General features: G+C 50.6%; 1 protein-coding gene across 1 annotated transcript; it reads left to right on the forward strand.

Annotated features, from left to right (window-relative positions):
- The first annotated feature begins 12,863 nt into the window (after positions 1-12,863).
- Positions 12,864-14,330, forward strand: LOC133883484 (uncharacterized). The gene is made up of 3 exons (XM_062322828.1): positions 12,864-13,447; positions 13,529-13,778; positions 13,992-14,330. The coding sequence occupies exons 1-3, from the start codon at positions 12,864-12,866 to the stop codon at positions 14,328-14,330; spliced, it is 1,173 nt and encodes a 390-aa protein (XP_062178812.1).
- Positions 14,331-19,796: the final 5,466 nt, after the last annotated feature.

The following is a 19,796-nucleotide window of genomic DNA, read 5'->3' on the forward strand; positions in this document are numbered from 1 at the left end:
TTGGAGTCGAGCTATGTGTTTGTGCTCTATATTGTGTAAGACTTGCGAGTATCTTCATACTCAGGGTGCTGCCCTTAAGTTGATGCAGGTTCACTGGTCGGCGCGGAAGAGGCAGTGTTCGGCTACTTTGTGCCTACCGATCAGGGTGGTGGGCAGGAGTAGCACACTCTACTCTGAACTCAGTGTTTTGGTATGGAGCCTAAGGGCATGTGGCTCCATATCCTTTTGTCGTATAGTTTTCTTCTGCTGCGTAGTTGTTGTTTCCTTTTTGTTGTAAATTGTGGAAACAACTGCATGTTTAAAGACTTGTAATATAATGTTAATTACTCGCTCTTTCTTAATCCTTGTTGTGATGTATATGTTGGAAAGGCATGTGTTCCGTTCTTGGGCACAAAACACGTGCCGGGACTACCGGGACGGCATTCTGATTAATCGTAGGGGTTGTGATTATGAAAAATGATTCGCCTGGTGATTAATTTGAATACCATTTGGACGGTTCCTCACAAATGCCAGTTCAGAACTACCATTGGTGCCAGAGTTTAAGCCGACACTGTGCAATATATAGTGATATTCCGGCTTATCCATGCTAGTTTGATATCACTACTGGTTCGTGGCTCAAACCAGCAGTGATGATTGAGTGATCAGTGCCAGTTTGTGGCTCAAACCGATAGTAGTAGGACAATTACCAGTGTTGGTTCATGTTTGAAACTGGTAGTGGTAGGGCAGTTATCAGTGCTAGTTCAATGTTAAAACCTATAGTGATGGTCTAGTTATTACTACTGGTTCATGGTTCAAACCACTAGTGGTATCTATGCAATTACTGCCGGTGCGTGGCTAAGACTGGCAATGATAGATCTCTACCCAAAAAAGCTACATTTCCATTTCTGGCTAGCTACGCCCTCTGAAACAAAATACAATAAATATGGTTCACATACTGTTCATTATTCACATATGGTTCACAACACACAGTTCATCATTCATTCAAACAACACATTTTTAGAACAAGTTCACCGTTTGCAAGTTTGCGAAATAGTTTGAGTCCCATTAAAATTTCTACTTATAAGAAGGTGTCGTTCGAGGAGACGGACAGTTAAGATATAAGAAGGTGTTGCATGGTATTCTACACCAAAGGTCATAGGGTAATGGAAGGCACCCTCGTCCGAGATGACATGATTATTGATGAACCCAGCCAACTGTTCTTGAACATATGTGATCTTATGCGGTGGTAGCCAAGTTGAACTTAACTTCAAATGATGTCATTAATGAATAGAGAAAAAAATAATCTGTGAACATGTTTAGAAATTGATAAGTACACACATAAATTGAAAATTAGTATGTAAAATTAGAAACCTCATCATCATGTAGGTCAATACTGCAAAAATACTGCATGTTCTTACATACATAGTGCATGCAAAAATTAATGCCCTGATCTTACCTTGGACATGACAAGTTCATTCGAACATAGAAATCCTTCTTGAATGGCATGTGTCGAGTACTTTTTCTACAATATCACTCGAACACCCGGTGCATGATTATAAATAGTAATTAAACTTAGATGCAATTGAATGTAACATTACTACAGTAGTAATGGAATTATGAAGTTTACTTGTTTAATAAGTCTATTATGCCTTTGAATTTTCTTATGGTTTCTTTAGAGAGTCAAAGACAATGATCTTGCTAAAGTCCAAGTGGATAACAATGAGGATCTAGTGAAAACTGCACATTTATGTAACCATAGCCAATTAGTTGTAACATAACATTGTGCATATTGAGTAGAACAAGCAAGTAGGGACACACACACTCAAAGTTATAGGGTAAAAGTAGGCAAAAATCCAAAATTAGACAACATACTCGACCATATTTGTCGAAATAGATAACATGTCATCGTATTTATAAAATTAGCATCCATATTCGGCACCTCATTTACCGAATATGGTGAACAGTGCCATATTTGGCACTACAGGTGCCGAATACAGCTAGCCCTCTATCCATGAATAGTAGTCGTGTTGATTAAATTTCATTTTCATGCCAAAATGATTTTTCTAGAGAAGGTCTCAATGGCTAATTTGGCGTGGTTGTACATACCGGATGGTCCGGCGATGAAGATTGGCTACATTGGAGTATTTTGCACAGAGAGAAGTGGCGCGGTTTTGGCTCGAGTGTACACGCCGGATGGTCCAATGATGGAGTTAAAGGCAACATCGGAATATCCGGTGTTCAGAATGGAGTTGAGTGGGGTTCCAATGGCTAGTTCATGGAGGATGTACACGCTGGATGGTCTGGTGAGTACAATCGTTTTACACCAAATCATCCGGTGTATACAGAAGAGTTGAGCCGTTGGGGCAATGACTATTCTGTGGGGTTGAGGCTATAAATACCCTCGCACTTGGTCATTGGAAGGTGCTGGAGTCCGGAGAAGCCCATATATACTTGAGAAAACATCCAAGCCACCAAAGTGATTAAAGTGATCATCCAAGGCAATGAAGCATAAGATTAGAGAATGATTTGTGCTAATAGGCTTAGAGAGAGTTGCTGTTAGGGGTTGTTGCCTAGAAAGTAGATCAAAGAGTGATCCTACATTGTACCAAGTGGTACGTCGGCACCTTAGAGTCTTGGTGACTCGCTGGCACCATGAGCCTTGGTGGCTTATGCTTGTTGACCCTCCGACTTGGTGTGGAGTGGTGTTAAGATATTGTATAGGGACGTGGAGTCCTTTGCATTGGTGGCTCAAGCTCAGAAGTGAAGACGATGACAAGTGATCGGAAGATAAGCTTGGTGTGAGCCTTGCCTTTGTGGCTTGGTAGCTCCAGAGCCATGACCGGAAGAGTTTTGGCGACTGGGAGCATATCCTTGGTGGAGCTCCAACATGGACTAGGGGTCGTGTTTATGTCATCGATACCACAGGATAAAAATCACTTGTGCCAAGTTTTCTCCCTCTACCTTATTTACATTTTTCTCATTTACATACCTGCAATTTACCTTCCTAGATAAGGTTGCAATCCCTTTAGTATAGTAGAGTAGACACATTAGATAAACCTAGAGCACATTTAGATAGAAATTGATATAGGTTTATCTTGTGAAGTTTTTGGACCCGAATAGTTTTAAATGTCCTAATTCACCCCCTTCTTAGGATGTCACATATCCCTACACAAACCTCACACATATCAAAACATCCAGCTAGAAGGAGTAGCGAAGTATTACAATTGATACACCCTAACATTTGTGTCCATTTGATGTTCCTTTTTGGAGTGGTGAAAATTATTTCATTCTCTTTATTGATGACTTCTAATGCTATTGTTATCTATATTTGTTGCATGAGAAGTCGCAAGCTACAAGCCGCGAGCATCCTTGAGGTGTTTGTCAATGAGGTGAAAAGACAACTTGATAGGAAAGTAAAGGTGGTGAGGTCTGCAAGAGCTGGTGAGTATTTTGTAAAGTTTGATGAAAGTGGGCAATGTCCATGCCCCTTTGTAAAGTTTCTTGTAAGCCGATGCATCTCTGCATAGTATACAATGCCCGGAACACCACATCAAAATGGGGTGGCTGAAAAGTGAAATCGTACTATCATGGAAATGGTTAGAAGCATGCTAAGTTTTTCTGATGTACCATTATCTTTGTGGACGCACGTATTAAGGATTGTTGTGTACTTGCTAAATAGGGTTTCCAGTAAGGAAGTTCTGAAGACTCCTTATGAACTATGGATAGGAAGGAAACCTAGTTTAAGGCATTTGAATAGGGTTTTTATTAGAGTTCTGAAGACTCCAACAGAAGTGAGATTATACAATCCACTTAAAAAGAAGCTCGATGCAATAACTATTAGAGGTTACTTCATTGGTGTCACACCCAGTTTTATAAAGGGACAAAACTAGATGTAAACCACATGTATGGTAGGATCAAGTTTCATACATGCAGTGACTTCATTAGTGTATCACACATAGTATCATTATTACAATGCTTAACTTAAACAAAATAGAAAGACCTCAAAGTATTTAACTAAAACACACTAGCAAAACACAGCGAAGCTCTTATCTTCCACAGGCATTTGACCAGGGGTCCATCAGCTAGCAATCTTCATCTTCATCGGCAAAGTAGTCTAGTTCTTCTTCATTGTCTGGGCAGCGTTTGATGTACATTTGGATGGAAATAGCAAGTGTGAGTACATATCGTACTCCGCAAGTGTGTGTCACACCCAGTTTTAACGGCCAAAACCAGATGCGGCTTATGTGTGCCCAGGATGTTTAACACACATAAGGACATCATAGGTGAAGTAATAAAAGCAATACTTTTATTAAATAAACATTAAACTCTTAAAGAAATTGACATATATTGTCTTCTATGAAGATGTTTGCAGCGGAACAGAAGCACTGGTGCCCAACAACACTGTAGGCAACCGACCGGGAGACACGCACCTAGAACGTCAGAACCTCGTCTTGATAGTCTTCAACATCTTCACTCACTCAGCAACAGCACACATGTCGCATGGCATAGGGAAAATGGCAAGTGTGAGCACATGATGCGCTCATCAAGTGGGGGAAAGATAATGATATGCAGGCTTATATCAAGAATAGGCTAACACATGGTATATTTACGTAAATGTGAGTAATGAAAAGATATTTGGACTCAAAAGAATTAAACGATTATTAGGTGAATGTAACTCATACAGTCCAACATCCAGCATACAAGGCTCCCCACCTTGCATACCATAACCATCTAGTACTCCCTGTACTATAACAGAAATCACAACCATCTAGTACTCCTTGTACCAAAACCATAACCACAACCAAATCCATAACCACAACCCATAATCACAACCCACTAATCATGTGAGGATCCAAGTCTCTCATAACCATGAGCATGGCTGTTATAACAGTTTTACACTCTACAGAGGTTGTCCAACTTTACCCACAAATCATGATTTCTATGTTACCGTGTTCATGACACACTTAACACATGCCAGTGGTGTGCCGCCAGGAGATCACTAAGAAGCATTGTCCATTGATTAGATCCTGGTACTCCAACGAATGCCAGTTAGGTGTCTAACCAATATGCTAAGCCTTACCCATATCAGTCTCGTGGTTGGTACGGTAATTCTTGGGTTGTCGCTCCATGAATCGGTCCTTATATGTGACACTTGGGCAAAGACTATCCAACTATCTAACAGAAAAATAACCATCAAAACCTAACATCTCTGCTCGGAACGTATCCACAAGCCCACCACAAGAACCAACATCCCCTAACCCATTCTTTGCCCAAGTCCTAGGGTTTCATGTTGCTAAAACAAGTTCATCATCATCATTGCGTATGTCCACTAAACATGTATATGACACTTCCCAACATCCCAAAAGTATGGCTAAGCAATTCTCCTAAATCGGAGTTAAGATGAAAAGAAAACAATTTTTGAGAGATGGATTAGACTGAAAAGGAAATGCTGATTTTCTGGAACTATCTTCCTATGGGAAAGGCTTTATTGAAAAATCACTGTGTCAGGCTTTGCTGACTAGGCTAAGGAGAATGATGTAGCGTTGACTTGGCATGCTATGCAAGTATCATTGTGGATTAAAGAAGGGATATGCTGAGATCTAATAACGACCACCTACGATGGATCAAAAAGGCCAAAGGTTACGCTTCTAGGTTAAGGATACTACTGGTGACTCTATGTAGCGATGGTGGTTCGGATTCATCGGAGATGGCGATCGGGCGTGTGGCCACAAACATTGATGTCGGGATTCAGTGGTGTTTCAGTGAGACAAGGGAAGCACAGCATAGAATGCGGAAATACTAACTCAGTGGTATGGTTGGTTTTGGAAGGGGTCATCTGAGGTAGCGGCAAAACAGCGATGACTGCTATTAGGTTTGGTGGTGACCGCAAACAGATGTAGGAACGAAGATGCTCGCGTTCCTAGAGATTGATTATGAAATTTGAGAAACTGTTTGAACAGATATGTTCATATATCCCGGGGACACAATTCTATGGCATAGTTTTGGGTAGGTTATCCACTGAGAGGAAGAACGATCAACGGAGATGAGATGGGTGATGGCTACGATGTGATGTGGTTGGCAATGGCGTCCTGGTCAGGTCGTTGTACAAACAGGGATGGGCTCCTAGGGTCATGTAGAGGACTCGATGGGCCACACCGTGACATGGTTGGTGCATCCATACGGCTTTCAGATTGACAGGGAACGCGAATGCAAATCCGGTGTGCACGCAGAACACGTCCAGAAACCAGATAGCGGGTATGTCGACCTTGATTATGGTGGTTTGGCTGCTCTACTAGCAGACCTATTTGGTGAGGGCGTGGGGAACATCATTGGACATGCACCGGTGAAAGGGCTTGGTGATTTGACCTCTGGTCAGTCAGGAACGTCGATGCCAATAGGCTACAGCGCGGCTGTCCGTGACGGCGACGACTGTGGCGGCGTAGATCGGGCTTTGGTCGGGGCTAGGGCTTAGCTAGGGACTTAGTATGATGATAAAATAGTAGTAAGGGAGGAGAAGAAGGGATCCTCACCTTGCTTTGATGTTCGAGGAAGGAGGATTCGCGGAGAAGACGACGAGGTAGCGCATCACGGGCAGCTGCGACGGCGGCTCCGGCGAACGGCGGTGTACGAACAGGGAAGCAGCGACTTCTAGGGTTTGGTGGCATGTAATAGGGGTAGGATAGGGCGTGCAACTCATATTTATAGGGCTAGGGGCGGCTGGTTGAGGTGGAGTCCAAGCCAAACTCGAATCGGCTTTGAGTTCGAGTCGGTTACGGTTTTCTCTTTCGCAGCTCTCTATTCCGAGGATGATATCTCCATCGTCCAGTCTCTAAATTGTAGTACTCAAAAAGATCTACAACTTTGGTATTCATTGGAACTTCTGAAAATGCTATCTTAATTTTCAAAAATGCACCACACGATAAACCATTTGAACTCGGACTTATCTGCGCAGAACTGATATTGGGGGCTATAACTCCTAGCTCCATTATCTAAAAGGGGACTTCCATAGGTTCAAATCGAAGATCTCGACGAGACCTACAACTTTTGTATTGTAAAGATTTGCATTTGAGGCTGTTTTGAACTCCAAAAATTCATGAGAAGATGAGGCTGTCCAGGACTACGCAAAAATTTGCATATTTCGTGGATCCCTTGTTGGGCCATCTAGAAGACTTGGCTAAGGGTTTGGACTTGAGCAAGATGGAGCCCAAATACACGTTAGGTATATCTAGGGTTTAGAAAAGAAGCTTTTGCAGAGAAAGTTTAGTAGGGTTTGAATTTGAATTGAGTTCGGAGTGAATTTAAAAGAAACAAAAAATGAGTTTGAACAAGAATAGGAGTAGATATGGAATTTGAATTTGAATTTGGGTAGAATTTTGAGAAAGAGGAGAGATTGGCTTTAAACAAGGATTTGGATAAGATTTGAATTGAACTCGAGAAGGATCATGTAAGATCAAGGATTGAATAGATGATTAATTCAAAGATTTTGAATTCCAACCATTAAGATCCTTAACTTATTCACTACTAAGTTTTGTAAAAACCTTTTCAAAAGCTTTTTCACTCAAAACACCAAAGAGAAAGAAAAGGAAAAATAACTCTAATGCATTTACTTGACTCCTAACAAAACTCAGCATGCAATGCACAAAAAATAATAACCTATATTGATTGATTGATTGATTAAGAAAATAGGTGTTAAACCTATACTACTGTTGAAGCTATTCAATAATCTTGAAAAATTGTAAAAAGTTATTAATTCTGAAAATCAGGGTGTTACAGTGTGAGAAATAAATGACATGCAATCTTAAATAAAGGAATAAGTTGTAATAGGTTAAATTTGCATAAATACCAACTATGCTAACGAAGAGTTATAAAAGCATCCTATTTAACTATGTGATTCAACACTAAACTTTCAACTCACATAAACATCTCTGTATGTTTCTCAACTTCCTGAAAACCACTTCACATTCCCAAACCATCCAAACCAAACCAACTAATCATGTAAGGATCCAATTCTCTCATAACCGTGAGCACGATTGATATATCAGATTTTACACTTTGCAGAGGTTGTCCAGCTTTCCCCACGAGTCATGATTTTCCTTGTTGTCTTGTTCACGAGTGGGGTGTCACCCGGAAAGTCACTACAAAGCTGTTACAAAGTTGCATCCAGTATGTGCACGCCCGCTAGGTTTCACCATCATCAAAGTGGTATTCACACCACCCAGAAGCCCCCTTTTGCACCTTGTAGTTTCCAGCAAGTTTTCACCCTTCCCTTCCACTACACATCTCATACCACTAACCAAATGGTTCTGGCCTTAGCCATCCCTAAACATCCACTATTCTATTTGGCATCAACAAAACTAGAATCGACTAATTAATAGGCCAAGCCTGTCCCATACCAGGTCTCGTAGTTGGTATGATATTTCTTAGGTTGTCACTTCACGAACCAGTCCTTACTTATGTCACTTGAGCAAACACTAAGCCAACAACATAATTATGATCATCAACACCTCTTTGCTCAAGGCCTAAGGTTCCATGTTACTATACCATTACCAAAATTTTCCAACTCATAGTTGCATAGTTCATTAGTCATGTTTAACTAACTACCCATCTATACCCTTGTGCAAAGGTAAGCATAAGCTACCCAACAAAACCACTACTGATAACTAGGCGACAAGGAATATATGCAACAAGGCACTACAAGTAAATAGGATTCAGGATTAACAGCATGCATGTTTGAAATAAAGAACGCATTTGAAAAACTATGATCAAAATGTTCAAGGACACTTGCCTCTTCCAACTTACTACTTAGACTCTTCAAATACTTAGTCCTAGAGATTCTCCAACTACTCCTCATTTACTCTTGGAACAGACCAAAAAAGCACACAAAAAACTAACTAAGAATAGTACACCAACAATAGCTAAGATCTATGAAAAAGGTTTTAGAAGATAGTACACGCTGTTACGAACGCGAGAGCGTGAAAATCGTCTAAATCGGAGCTAAAACGAGAAAGTTATGCTAAAAACAAGTTTAGGGTTAAACCTGAAAAAGAAAAGGACTTATTTAGAATAAAGTATAGGGGATATGGACCTTTTTTGTAAAAATAGAGGGACCTATTTGATATGAGAAAGTTTAGGGACTAAGATGTAAAAGATATGGGCTTTTGAGTAATGACAAAAAAGTTTAGGGGCTAAAGTGCAAACTTACCATTTTTCCCAAATTAAAATAAATACAAATATGATTGGGTAAAGCTTTTGATGATGTGGCATGACATGTAGGTGAATTTTCTGACGTGGCCGACGATGTGGTGTGATGACGTGGCAAAGCTGACTAGGATTATGAGGGTGACACGTGTCAACATGTGATTGGACGATGAAGGGGTACAAAACCAATCTAATCTCCACCGTTCTATTTGGATCGGACGGCTGAGAGATGGGGGAGGGCATTAGCCGGCCGGCGGTAGAGAGAAGACGACAGCGGGAGCTCAGGTGCGATGGCGCTCTCGCTGGAACCTCACCGGAACGTCGCTACGACAAGCTAAGGTTGACGGCGAGTGGCAAAAAAGGAAGTTGGGGCATGGACAACTCGTTTGATGGCATACCTCATGCGGTGCGGCTTAGGAATTCGGGCAGTGGCAAGGTAGACGATGGTAGGCGGCGGTGAAGCTTGCAGGCGGCTTGGCGACGGCAAAAGGTAGCGGAAACAGCTGGTGGCGGCTCGGCTAAGTGGCAACAATGGTGGGCGGCAGCGGCTAGGGTTAGCGAAAAAGATGAAATGGAGGGGGTGTTGGACCTTTATAAAGGCGGGAGATCACATACAGGAGCGGATAAGTCTGGGTTGGTTGGGATATGGGCTCGGGAAGGTGGCGCACACCGTCCGGTACGTTTCGAACTTGGCCAGCGCAGCGTGAGGAAAAAGGTGGCGGCACACGAGTGCCTCGAGAGGGAGAAAGGGGGATCGGCCAGGGCACCTGTCGGAGGATTAACTCCAGTCGCAGGGATCCCGAGAGACCCCTTTTTAGAGATTCAGCCCGGGGGATGATCCTGAATATGTTTGTCGGAGAAATAAATGGAAATGAATGCAATTGCCGGTGGTGGTGGTGTGACCTAGTGCAAGAAGAAGTAAATGCACCGGAATTTAGACAGGCTCGGGCCGCACGGGGGCGCAACACCCTACTCCTGTATGAACTCTATGAATGTCTTGAGGAAGTCCCTCAAGGATGTTGCTGGTTACAAGGAGGGTCTCCTATTCTAAAGCCTGGGGCTCCTTGTTCTTCGGCTGGGATTGGGCTCAGCCTTCTCTGGTCTTCCCTTCTCTTGTTTTTTCTATCCGTTGCCTCTTCTTTCCTTTCTTTTCCTCTCTTTTTTCTACTGTGCTGCCGGGCCCTTCAAATACATGCCAACGGCGATACGCCCCGCACGGGAGGGCGCGAACTCCAAGGCGCCACAAATGGAATGGGCGTCATCATTTCCTCTGGAAGACGTGACCGGGGGTGGAAAATGTGGCACACGCCCGGTCATCCGTCACCATAAATGGCCTGGCAACGGGCGCCGTGGACAGGGCCCATCGGGCAGCCGCAGAGCGGCCAGGCGTGCCCGCCGTGTCTTGTTCTCCTACCACAGCAGCGCGGCAGACGGAATGCCTCGGCCCTCACGACGTTATCCTGAGACGGGCCGGATGGCACGGGACGGGACCCGTGCAATTAATAACCCCACGCCTCTCTGCCAAAACGTGGCAGGAACTGACGCTGAGCGCGGCGGGAGCAGTTGGAGGTGATAGGCCACGCACGCTCTTTAAATGCGGCCTCGGGCCTTTGACTGGCTAACACCTTATCGGTGGGCCCCTCGGGGGCCTTTCTGGGTCGTCGGGGTACCGAGGGCTCGGGGGTACTGTTCACCTCCCCGAGCACTCTCTCCCGAGAACGCCCTTTCTTGTACTCGGGGGACCGAGTGCTCGGGGGTACTGTTCACCTCCCCGAGCACTCTCTCCCGAGAACGCCCTTTCTTGCCCTCGGGGGACCGAGTGCTCGGGGGTACTGTTCACCTCCCCGGCACTCTCTCCCGAGAACGCCCTTTCTTGCCCTCGGGGGACCGAGTGCTCGGGGGTACTGTTCACCTCCCCGAGCACTCTCTCCCGGGCGCTCCTGAACGGATCCTTGGGAACAGAGTGCTCGGGAACCGCTGCCCGCAGCCCCAAGCACTCTCTCTTGGAATTTCCTTCGACGGGTCCTCGGGGTTCCTGAGTGCCCAGGGGTCACCGCTAGCGACCCAGGGCTCGCTCCTCCCAGCACTTAGCTCTCCTGGTCGCCGGGGGACTAGGGTGCTCGGGGGTCGCCGTACACCTCCCCGAGCACTCTCTCTCCGGGACTCAATCTCTTTCACCCCTGGGGAGAGACTTCACGGAATGGTGCCACGTGGTGGATTATTGGCTTGGCCTCGGGATTCGGGGACCCCCGGTTCCTGAAACACCGACAGCAGCCCCTGAGCCCATTGGTAGGCAATGGCCCAGAGACTGCGGATGGGCCCTTCGTCGCCAATGAGGCCAAGGCCGATACCGATGCCACATGGCGAGCTTCCAGAGGGTGGTCCCTCCGGTTCAGGTCTTCTGGATGACCCAACGGGGAACCGAATGGACGCGCGTCCACGCAACTCCCGAAGGGTGTGACAACGGGACAGGCGGCACACGACGACGGGGCAGGCGGTACGCGCGGCAGCCACATACATCAAGGAAAATATGCCTGGCAGCCGCTGACACCGCACGACCCGTGGGAGACTCGCCTGGCGGTTGCGTCGATCGAGGAAACCGTCTTGCCGAGTGCGCTGTGGCGGGCGACGTTTGAATTTCCCTGGGGTATAAAAGGAGGAGGGGAGCGAACTGCCCCCCTCTTTACGGCATCTTGTGATCTAGCCCCTGCTCTCCTTGCACTCATGAGCTCTAGACTCTCTTTAGACGATCAGAGCACCTTCCCTTCTCCACCGTCCAGATCGTCCCCCGCCCCGACGAAATGCCAAGAGCAGGAGGAAGCCGCCTCGACAGGACTCCCGACGGCGTGCTGCCGGAGTCCCGCCTGACGAACGAGGAGGCAGCGGAGAAGATTCGGAAGTTGTTGGTCCCCGAAGGCTAGCAGGGGGCCTTGGTGGCGACGCCGGCGAGCTTCCCGCCAGCGACAAACCGCCCGGGGCGCATCGTCCTCTTCACCTCCTTCGTGGCGGCCGGGCTGGTGCCGCCGTTCTCAACGTTGTTCCTCCAGATCCTCGACACCTACGGGATCCAGTTGGTGCATCTCAGCCCCAACTCCGTCGTCATCCTGGCGGTCTTCGCCCACCTCTGCGAGATATTCGTGGGGGTGCCGCCGTCGTTGACGCTCTTTCGGCACTTCTTCGCGCTGCGGTCGGCCGGGAACAAGAGGGGCTTCTCCACCACGGACATCGCTGGCTGCTGCAGCTTCCGGTTGCGGGACGGCCTGGGGGAGCGATACATTCCCCAGGTGCTACGAAGCAAGTGGGTGGAATGGCGGCGCGACTGGTTCTACATCGACGTCAGCCCCCACGACCGTCTGACCCTGCCGAAGGTGGCGGTGGAACCCCAGAAGGTGACCTGGGAGGTGCTGCCGCCGATGGACGCACGACTGAAGCCAGTCCTGGAGCGCATCGAGTTCCTGCGCGAGGCCGGGCTCACTTCGGTGATGGTGGTGGCGGACTTCCAGCACCATCGCTTGGCGCCCCTATAGGAGCGGGCCCGGCCTTGCTGGCTTTACACCGGCCCCGAGGACATCACCCGGACCCAGATCGGCGAGGATTGGGACCTGGGCATGCCGGAGTTGAGGGGCATGCTCCGGGTGGTGACCGGGGTGGATGATCTGAGCCGGGCGGAGCTCCCGTGGAAAGTGATGGCGCTATGCGCCAATCCTGACCGGGTGGCGATTCAGGCGAAGCTGTCGGAGTTTGACGCCCAGGGGTTGGTCGACCGGCTGGGGCACCGTAGTCCCGGGACCATCGAGACCCCCGGGGTGGACGCGGCATCCGGCGAGGAGGCTGCAAGCGATCCGGCGCAGACTGGGGGCCCGGGCGCCGCAAGCGGCAAGCTGCAGGCCAGCAGTAGGGCTGCTGCGAGCAGCAGCCGCCGCACCGAAGGAGGAGGCACCGCCGGCAGCAGGGCAGCAACGGCGCTGGAGGATCGGGGAAAGCACCCCCGGCTCTTTATTCCTGTGGAGTCCCCACCGACGCCATTGCCAGGCGAGGGGGGAAGCCGGGATGACCAGTCGTCCAGCGCGGGGCCGTCTGCAGGGGCGGCATCTGCCGTTCTGGAACCGCACTTTGGTCTGCTTGGGCCCGATTCGGCGCCCGGAGATGACGCGGCGGGCCCACAGAGCTCCCGGCGGAAGAGAAGGAGGGAGGACTCCGGGCCAACGCCATCGAGCCCGGAGTTTAGGATTCTGGCAGCAAGGTGGCAGTATCGAAGACCCACAGCCACGTAAGTTTCATCCTCCGTTCTTTCCTGGGCGTGCTTTGCACAGACTAAATTCTGAGTTTTGATCCCATTCTTCTCTTGCAGGCCGCCTACGGGCGCCGCCGAGAACCAGGGGCGGTTAGAGGCATCGAGGCCGGCACCAGCCCGCGAGCCAAGCGCGCCCGAGCCGAGTGCATCGGCGGAGCCAGGGCTGGCGAGCGCGGCGACGAAGCCAGGGCTAGCGGGGGCGATGGAGCCGGGGCCGGCGGACGCGGCGGCCGAGACAGAAACGCAACCGCCGCCCGAGCGTTCGGCGCCGTCCGAGCCCGCCCCGAGCGCGCTGAGCGCGGGGCGGGTGACCGCGTGGCAGTTTTCGGGGACCCCGAGCCCCCCGGGGGAGGCTCGCAGGGGACCCAGCGCCCAGCCGCCGCCCAGCCAACCCGCCGACCCTCTCCCGGTCGTGCTTGGGAGCGCCTGGGACGTGATCGGGCGGCTGGAAGCGGCCGTAGCGGGGGAGATGGCGCACCGAGAGGTGGAGCGTGCCGCTCTGGCCATGGAGAGAGCGCAGCTTACCGCAGCTTGGCGCGTTTTCGACTACCGCCTTGCCGCGGCGCGCGCCGCCAACGAGGGCGAGCAGCATGCTATGGATAAGGGGCGGAAGGCCTTGGAGGAGGCCCGCGCAGAGGTCACACGGGAGCGGAAGACTCTGGAAGACGCCCGCGCGGAGCTCGCGCGGGAGCGCGAAGACGCCGCCCGCCTGGCCGAGGCATCGTGGCAGCAGGCTGCCGGGGCCCTCGCCAGGGAGCGGCAGGCGCAGGAGCGGGAGGAGGCGGCCGTGAACCGCGAGAGGGCAGGAGAGGCCCTCCAGGCTGACCTAGCCCGTCAGAAGGACGATGTCACATCCTGAAATCCGTAATTGTGTGTTTTAATCCTAAAACATGCAATTTCAGCTTCATGGTCCAGTTTGGGTCACTGGAGCACCTCACTTTGAATCAATGAGGTGGGAGAAGGAAAAACTAAGAGAAATAAAAGAGCTAGAAGCAAGTCTGGACTTTCCTCTAGGTAAATGGGGCCCACTTGGGTGGAAAATATCTCTCTATAGGTGGGCAACAACACTCTCTCTCCCCCTAAAAAGCTTGCCCATACGTACTACTCACCCACTCCACCAGATAAGGCTTTTTGAGGAAGCAAGTTGGAGTTGGCTGTTTCTCACTCTCTCTTAGGCTCCTTTTTTCTCCTTTGGATCCCTACCTCTGGGAGCAAGATCAAGGTACGTATGTGGTACTCACGTGACCACCAGCTCAAGGATTACTCGTCCATCCAATTCATTTTCAGTTTCCCCGAAGGAATTCGAGCTGGTTCTGAACTTGTTTGGTGTTCTTTGGGTGAAGCAAGGAAGCAGCAGTTTTTCCTCTCTTCTCCAAGCCACTTTCCGTCGTTTCCTCCTTCAACTGGCGGTCACCAACCTCAGCAAAGGACCTTGGGTGAGTCTGCTAGGCTCCCATGGCAAGTATGCTCATTTTTGGTTGGATAGATCTTGAATCTAGAACTAGGGTGGCAAAGTTCTTAAAGTTCTTCAGTCTGGGAACAAATGAGGATTCATGTGGATTTGAGTTAGGAATCATATTGCTAGGCGGTTGAGCAAAGTCTAGAACATCCTTCTAGGCATTTTTACTTTTGATTTAGAGAGACTCCCAGGTTAGTTTAGCCCAGTTTTTGCCTTCGTAATGGCTGCTGTTCTGGAGCTGCACGAGGCTGATTTACTGTAGCACCCGGGTACTGTCCATCCCGAGCACCCGAGCACAGTTCACTCCGAGCACTCCCGGGTACTGTTCACCCGAGCACTACGGGGACTGTTCACCCGAGCAGGTACTGTTCACCGAGCCCCGGGTACTGTTCACCCGAGCTCTTCGGGTACTGTTCACCACTAGCACCCGGGTACTGTTCACCCCATTGTGTGCATCTTAGCGGGTGGCACAAGCCGTATGGTCCCTGTGTCGTGTGGGTCCAGGAGTATCCCCCTGCAGGGTGTATAATCAGTTCGAACTACCGCGCTCTCGGTCATGAGCATCGCTATCGCTTATCTCCACCGAGCGACCATGTTTTGGTCGTAGAGTTTCGATGTGGGTTGTGGCATGGTTGGATTGGGGTGGTTTGGTCGGTATGTGGTTGGTGTTTTGGTGGGAATGGTTTGCTTTTATACACTTGTTGTTCATATATCTGTTCTGATCAGTGGTTGGCAGGGTTTGAGTCGATGGTTGGTTAAGTCAGTTGCTTACACCTAGAGTCTAGGTTGCTTACCGCTTAATGAACTTAAACATGTCTTAATCCTTGCTACAACTTTAAATGCATGATCCTTGGAGTCGAGAATATATGTACTCATACTGTGTAAGACTTGCTAGTACCTTCGTACTAAGGGGTGCTGCCCTTAAGTTGCTTTCAGGTTCGCAGGTTGGCGAGGAAGAGGCTGTGTTCGGCTACTTTGTGCCTGCCGATCAGGGTGGCGGGCAGGAGTAGCACCTTCTACTCCGAGCTCCGGCGCTTTTGGTATGAAGCCTAAGGGCATACGGCTCCATACTCTTTTGTTGTATAGGTTTTTCTTCCGCTGCATAGTTATTGTTGTTCCTCTTTTGTTGTAAATTGTGGAAGCAGTTGCTTGTTTAATAATGGTAATCCAATTTATTTATTTGCTCTCTATTAAACTGTGTTGTGATATTTGAGTTGGAAGGCATGTGTTCCGATCCTGGGCACAAAACACGTGTCGGGACTACCGGAATGGTATTCTGGTTAATCGTCGAGGTTGTGATTATGAAAAATGATCCTCCTGATGATTAATTAGAATACTATTTGGACAGTTCCTCACAGACGAGGTCGACCAGACCCGCACCGAGCTCCAATACTGGGCAGAGGAGCTCCAGCACGTCGATGGGGAGCTCCAACGCCGAGAGGAGGACGTCGCGATCCGGGAGACCGACGCCGAGATAACGGCGGCGGACTTGGGCACCCGGGAGGATCTGCTGGCCCGCTGGGAGACGGAGGCTGCCGAGGCGGCGGCGGCCGCTGCTGCTAGGGAGGAGGGCCGCCAAGTCCGAGGCAGAGCTGGCTGCCCACGAGGAGGCCCTGTCCGTCTTGGCGTGGCAAGTGAAGCTGGCTGAGGGCTAGGCACCCGGCGCTGGCTCTGCCCGTGCGGCCGGGAGCCAGGGGCTCGAGGAGCGGCTGCGGACCACGATGGAGGAGCTCGAGGCCGCCTCGGTCGAACGGGCCAGCCTGCAACTGATGCTTGAGGACACCCTCTGGCGGATGCAGCGGTCCGTGAGGGTGGTCGGGCTCGGGTGACTTCTCGTGGAGGAGAAGGGGGCAGGCCCCGGCCGGTTTGCCCTAGGCTTCCAAAAGGTCTGCGAGCGCCTCGAGGCGCTGCCCCAGGCCGTCCAGGAACTCACCGCCTGGGAGGGGCGTGGCTTGGCCTAGGCAGTGGCCAAACACGTCCTGGCTTGCTACCGGAGCCGGGCCCCGAACTTCCCGCTGGAGCCAGCTCAGGAAGGGGTGGTTGAAGTCGAGGAGGAGGCCGCCCGGGACGCAGTTCGGAGCACCGCCGCCGCGGTGGAGGCCGGCTTCACGCGGGAGGCGCCGTCGCCCCTCGTCCCGAGGAGCAGCAGCGAAGGCTCCGACTCTGACTAGGCTTTTGTATTAGTTTTTTCTTCTTCTTTTCTTTTTACTTGATGTAAATATGGGAGTGATCCCTTAGAACAGCTGTCCTTTTTTTGTGAATATGATAGAGGCCTTTCTTTGGGGTCACAACTCCAGTATTCTTCTGAGTGTTTGGTGTAGTTTGTGCTGTTTTCACTTGATGCCCCGAGGAGTACTCAGTCGGACTGACCCTGACCTTTCCTTCCCCGAGAATGAAATCACCCCGACCGTCCTTCTCGGCGCGTTCCGCCCCCGAGCCCTCGTAAGTCCACAACGGCTAAGTCAAAAGACAAAGGCATGAACTTCCTTGCTCGGGAGATAGATCGATCCAGCACGGAGCACGCCATGACCGGAGAACACTTTTCCACTTTGCGACTACTCAGCAAGTAGACTGGAGACACGTGCGGGCGGGAATGCGACCAAGAGTCCCCACGGTTCGGTGGTGCCCGGGCTTAGGACGGACCGTACCGAGCACCGACAGCCCGTCCCTAGGACCTAGGCTCCGGACTACTCGAGCGGCTTGAGCAATAGGATTACCCGAGAACCCCAGGGACTCGGTAGTGCTCGGGGCCCTATAAGCGGACCGAACACCACGACCACCATGAAAGACTTCGATCGGACATTACCGTACGTACGGTACACCTTTCTATGGACCGTTCTGTCGTTTTAGGAAAAAGTGGAAACGCGGCAGGGTTTTGTGTGCGAGGAGACCATCTCACTGACCAGATTAGAGTAAAGGGCCCCCGAGGACGGCTCGGGAATGAGATATTATTGAATGTAAATTCGTCTGAATTTAACCACTCACCAGACAGCTATCAGCTTTTCGGCCAACCGATCTAGGAGGCGCGTGCGCTCCGAGCTCGGGGTGCCCGGGAACTTAGTTCCCACAGCCAGGGCGCCCGAGCACCAGGGGGCTAATGAGGAGCCTGGGATCAGGCGATCCTGACCAGTCATGCCTGAGTGGTAGGACCACCCGAGGACCCTTAGGGTCGGGCAGCGACCTGGGCACTGAGGCTCTCGCGGTCGAGCTGCCTTTGCTTTTTTATTATCGATCTGCGATTTGAAAATAGAGAGACTCTTTGCTTGGTGCGCTCTGTTAGTGCGGTACTCATTATAGACTGCTCTCGTTTTCGACCCGAGACCTCTCGAATACCTAGAACGACGGACAAGAGCAGGCAGAGGCATAACCCAGAGGTCCTATGGTTCGGTGGCGCCCGGGTATGACAGACCAGACCGAGCACCGACAGCCCGCCCCTGGGGCCTAGGCTCCGGACTACTCGAGCGATAGGATTACCCGAGAACCCCAGGGACTCGATAGTGCCCGGGAGACTGTCACGACAACGAACACCATGGCCTACCACAACAGACGTAAGTCAGCGCAACTGCCCACGCGCATACCGATCTGGATTCTTTTATCAGCGGGGAAAATGAGAGAGCAAATTTTTCTCACACAATCGAGCATCTCACCAAACAGATTAAACATATGGAATCCAGAAAAATGAATTTGACATATGATTGCACATTTATATACATACTGTATTGACAAATTTTTTACAAGGTTGGGTGACTCACCCAGTTAGTGGTAGCCCCCGGTCAACTTGGGCGGGGGGAAGCCCCCGGCCTGGTTGACCTGAGCCGCGAGCATGGCCATCTACGGGAAGAACTTGCACAGGTGCTCGATGTTCCACGGGTTGGGGAGCGGCTGCCCATCTTCTGCAGCCAACCGAAAAGAGCCTTCTCGCGGGACACCGATCACGGTAAAGGGGCCTTCCCACATAGGGGACAGCTTATTCCTTCCTTCGCACGACTGGACGCGTCAGAGAACTAGATCCCCCACCTGGAGAGACCAGGCCCGGACGTGGCGCTGATGGTAGCTCCGCAGGCTTTGCTGGTAGCGGGCTGCTCGGACAGCGGCACACCGCCGGCGCTCTTCCAAATAGTCGACGTCGTCGCGCCTCTGTTGCTCCTGCTCGCCTTCGGAGTAGGCATGCACCCGAGGGGAGCCTAGAGTGAGCTCGGAGGGGAGGACCGCCTCAGCGCCGTACACGAGGAAGAAAGGAGTCTCCCCGGTAGCGCGGCTTGGCGTGGTCCGGTTGGCCCATAGCACGACAGGCAGCTTGTCGACCCACCCCTTCCTGTGCTTTGCGAGCACGTTGTAGGTCTGGGTTTTGAGCCCCTTCAGTATCTCTGCGTTGGCGCGCTCGACCTGCCCGTTGCTCCGAGGATGAGCGACAGAGGCAAAGCAGAGCTTGATGCCAAGGTCTTCGCAGTAGTCCCCGAACAGGGCACTTGTGAACTGAGTGCCGTTGTCGGTGATGATCCGGTTCGGGACACCGAATCGACTGGTGATGCCGTGGATAAACTGGAGCGCCATGTTCTTGGTCACCTTGACGACTGGGACCGCCTCCGGCCACTTGGTGAACTTGTCGATGGCGACGTAGAGGTACTCATAGCCCCTGATTGCTCGGGGGAATGGACCCAGAATGTCCAGCCCCCAGACCGCAAAAGGCCATGACAGGGGGATGGTGTGAAGAGCCTGAGCTGGCTGGTGAATCTGCTTTGCGTGGAACTGGCACGCTCTGCAGCACCGGACCAGCTCGGAAGCATCCTGGAGGGCTGTAGGCCAGTAGAAACCTTGCCGGAAGGCCTTCCCGACCAACATGCGGAATGATGCATGGCCACCGCA

This window comes from Phragmites australis, chromosome 1 (genome assembly GCF_958298935.1).
Source record: "Phragmites australis chromosome 1, lpPhrAust1.1, whole genome shotgun sequence".
NCBI classification, from domain to species: Eukaryota; Viridiplantae; Streptophyta; class Magnoliopsida; order Poales; family Poaceae; genus Phragmites; species Phragmites australis.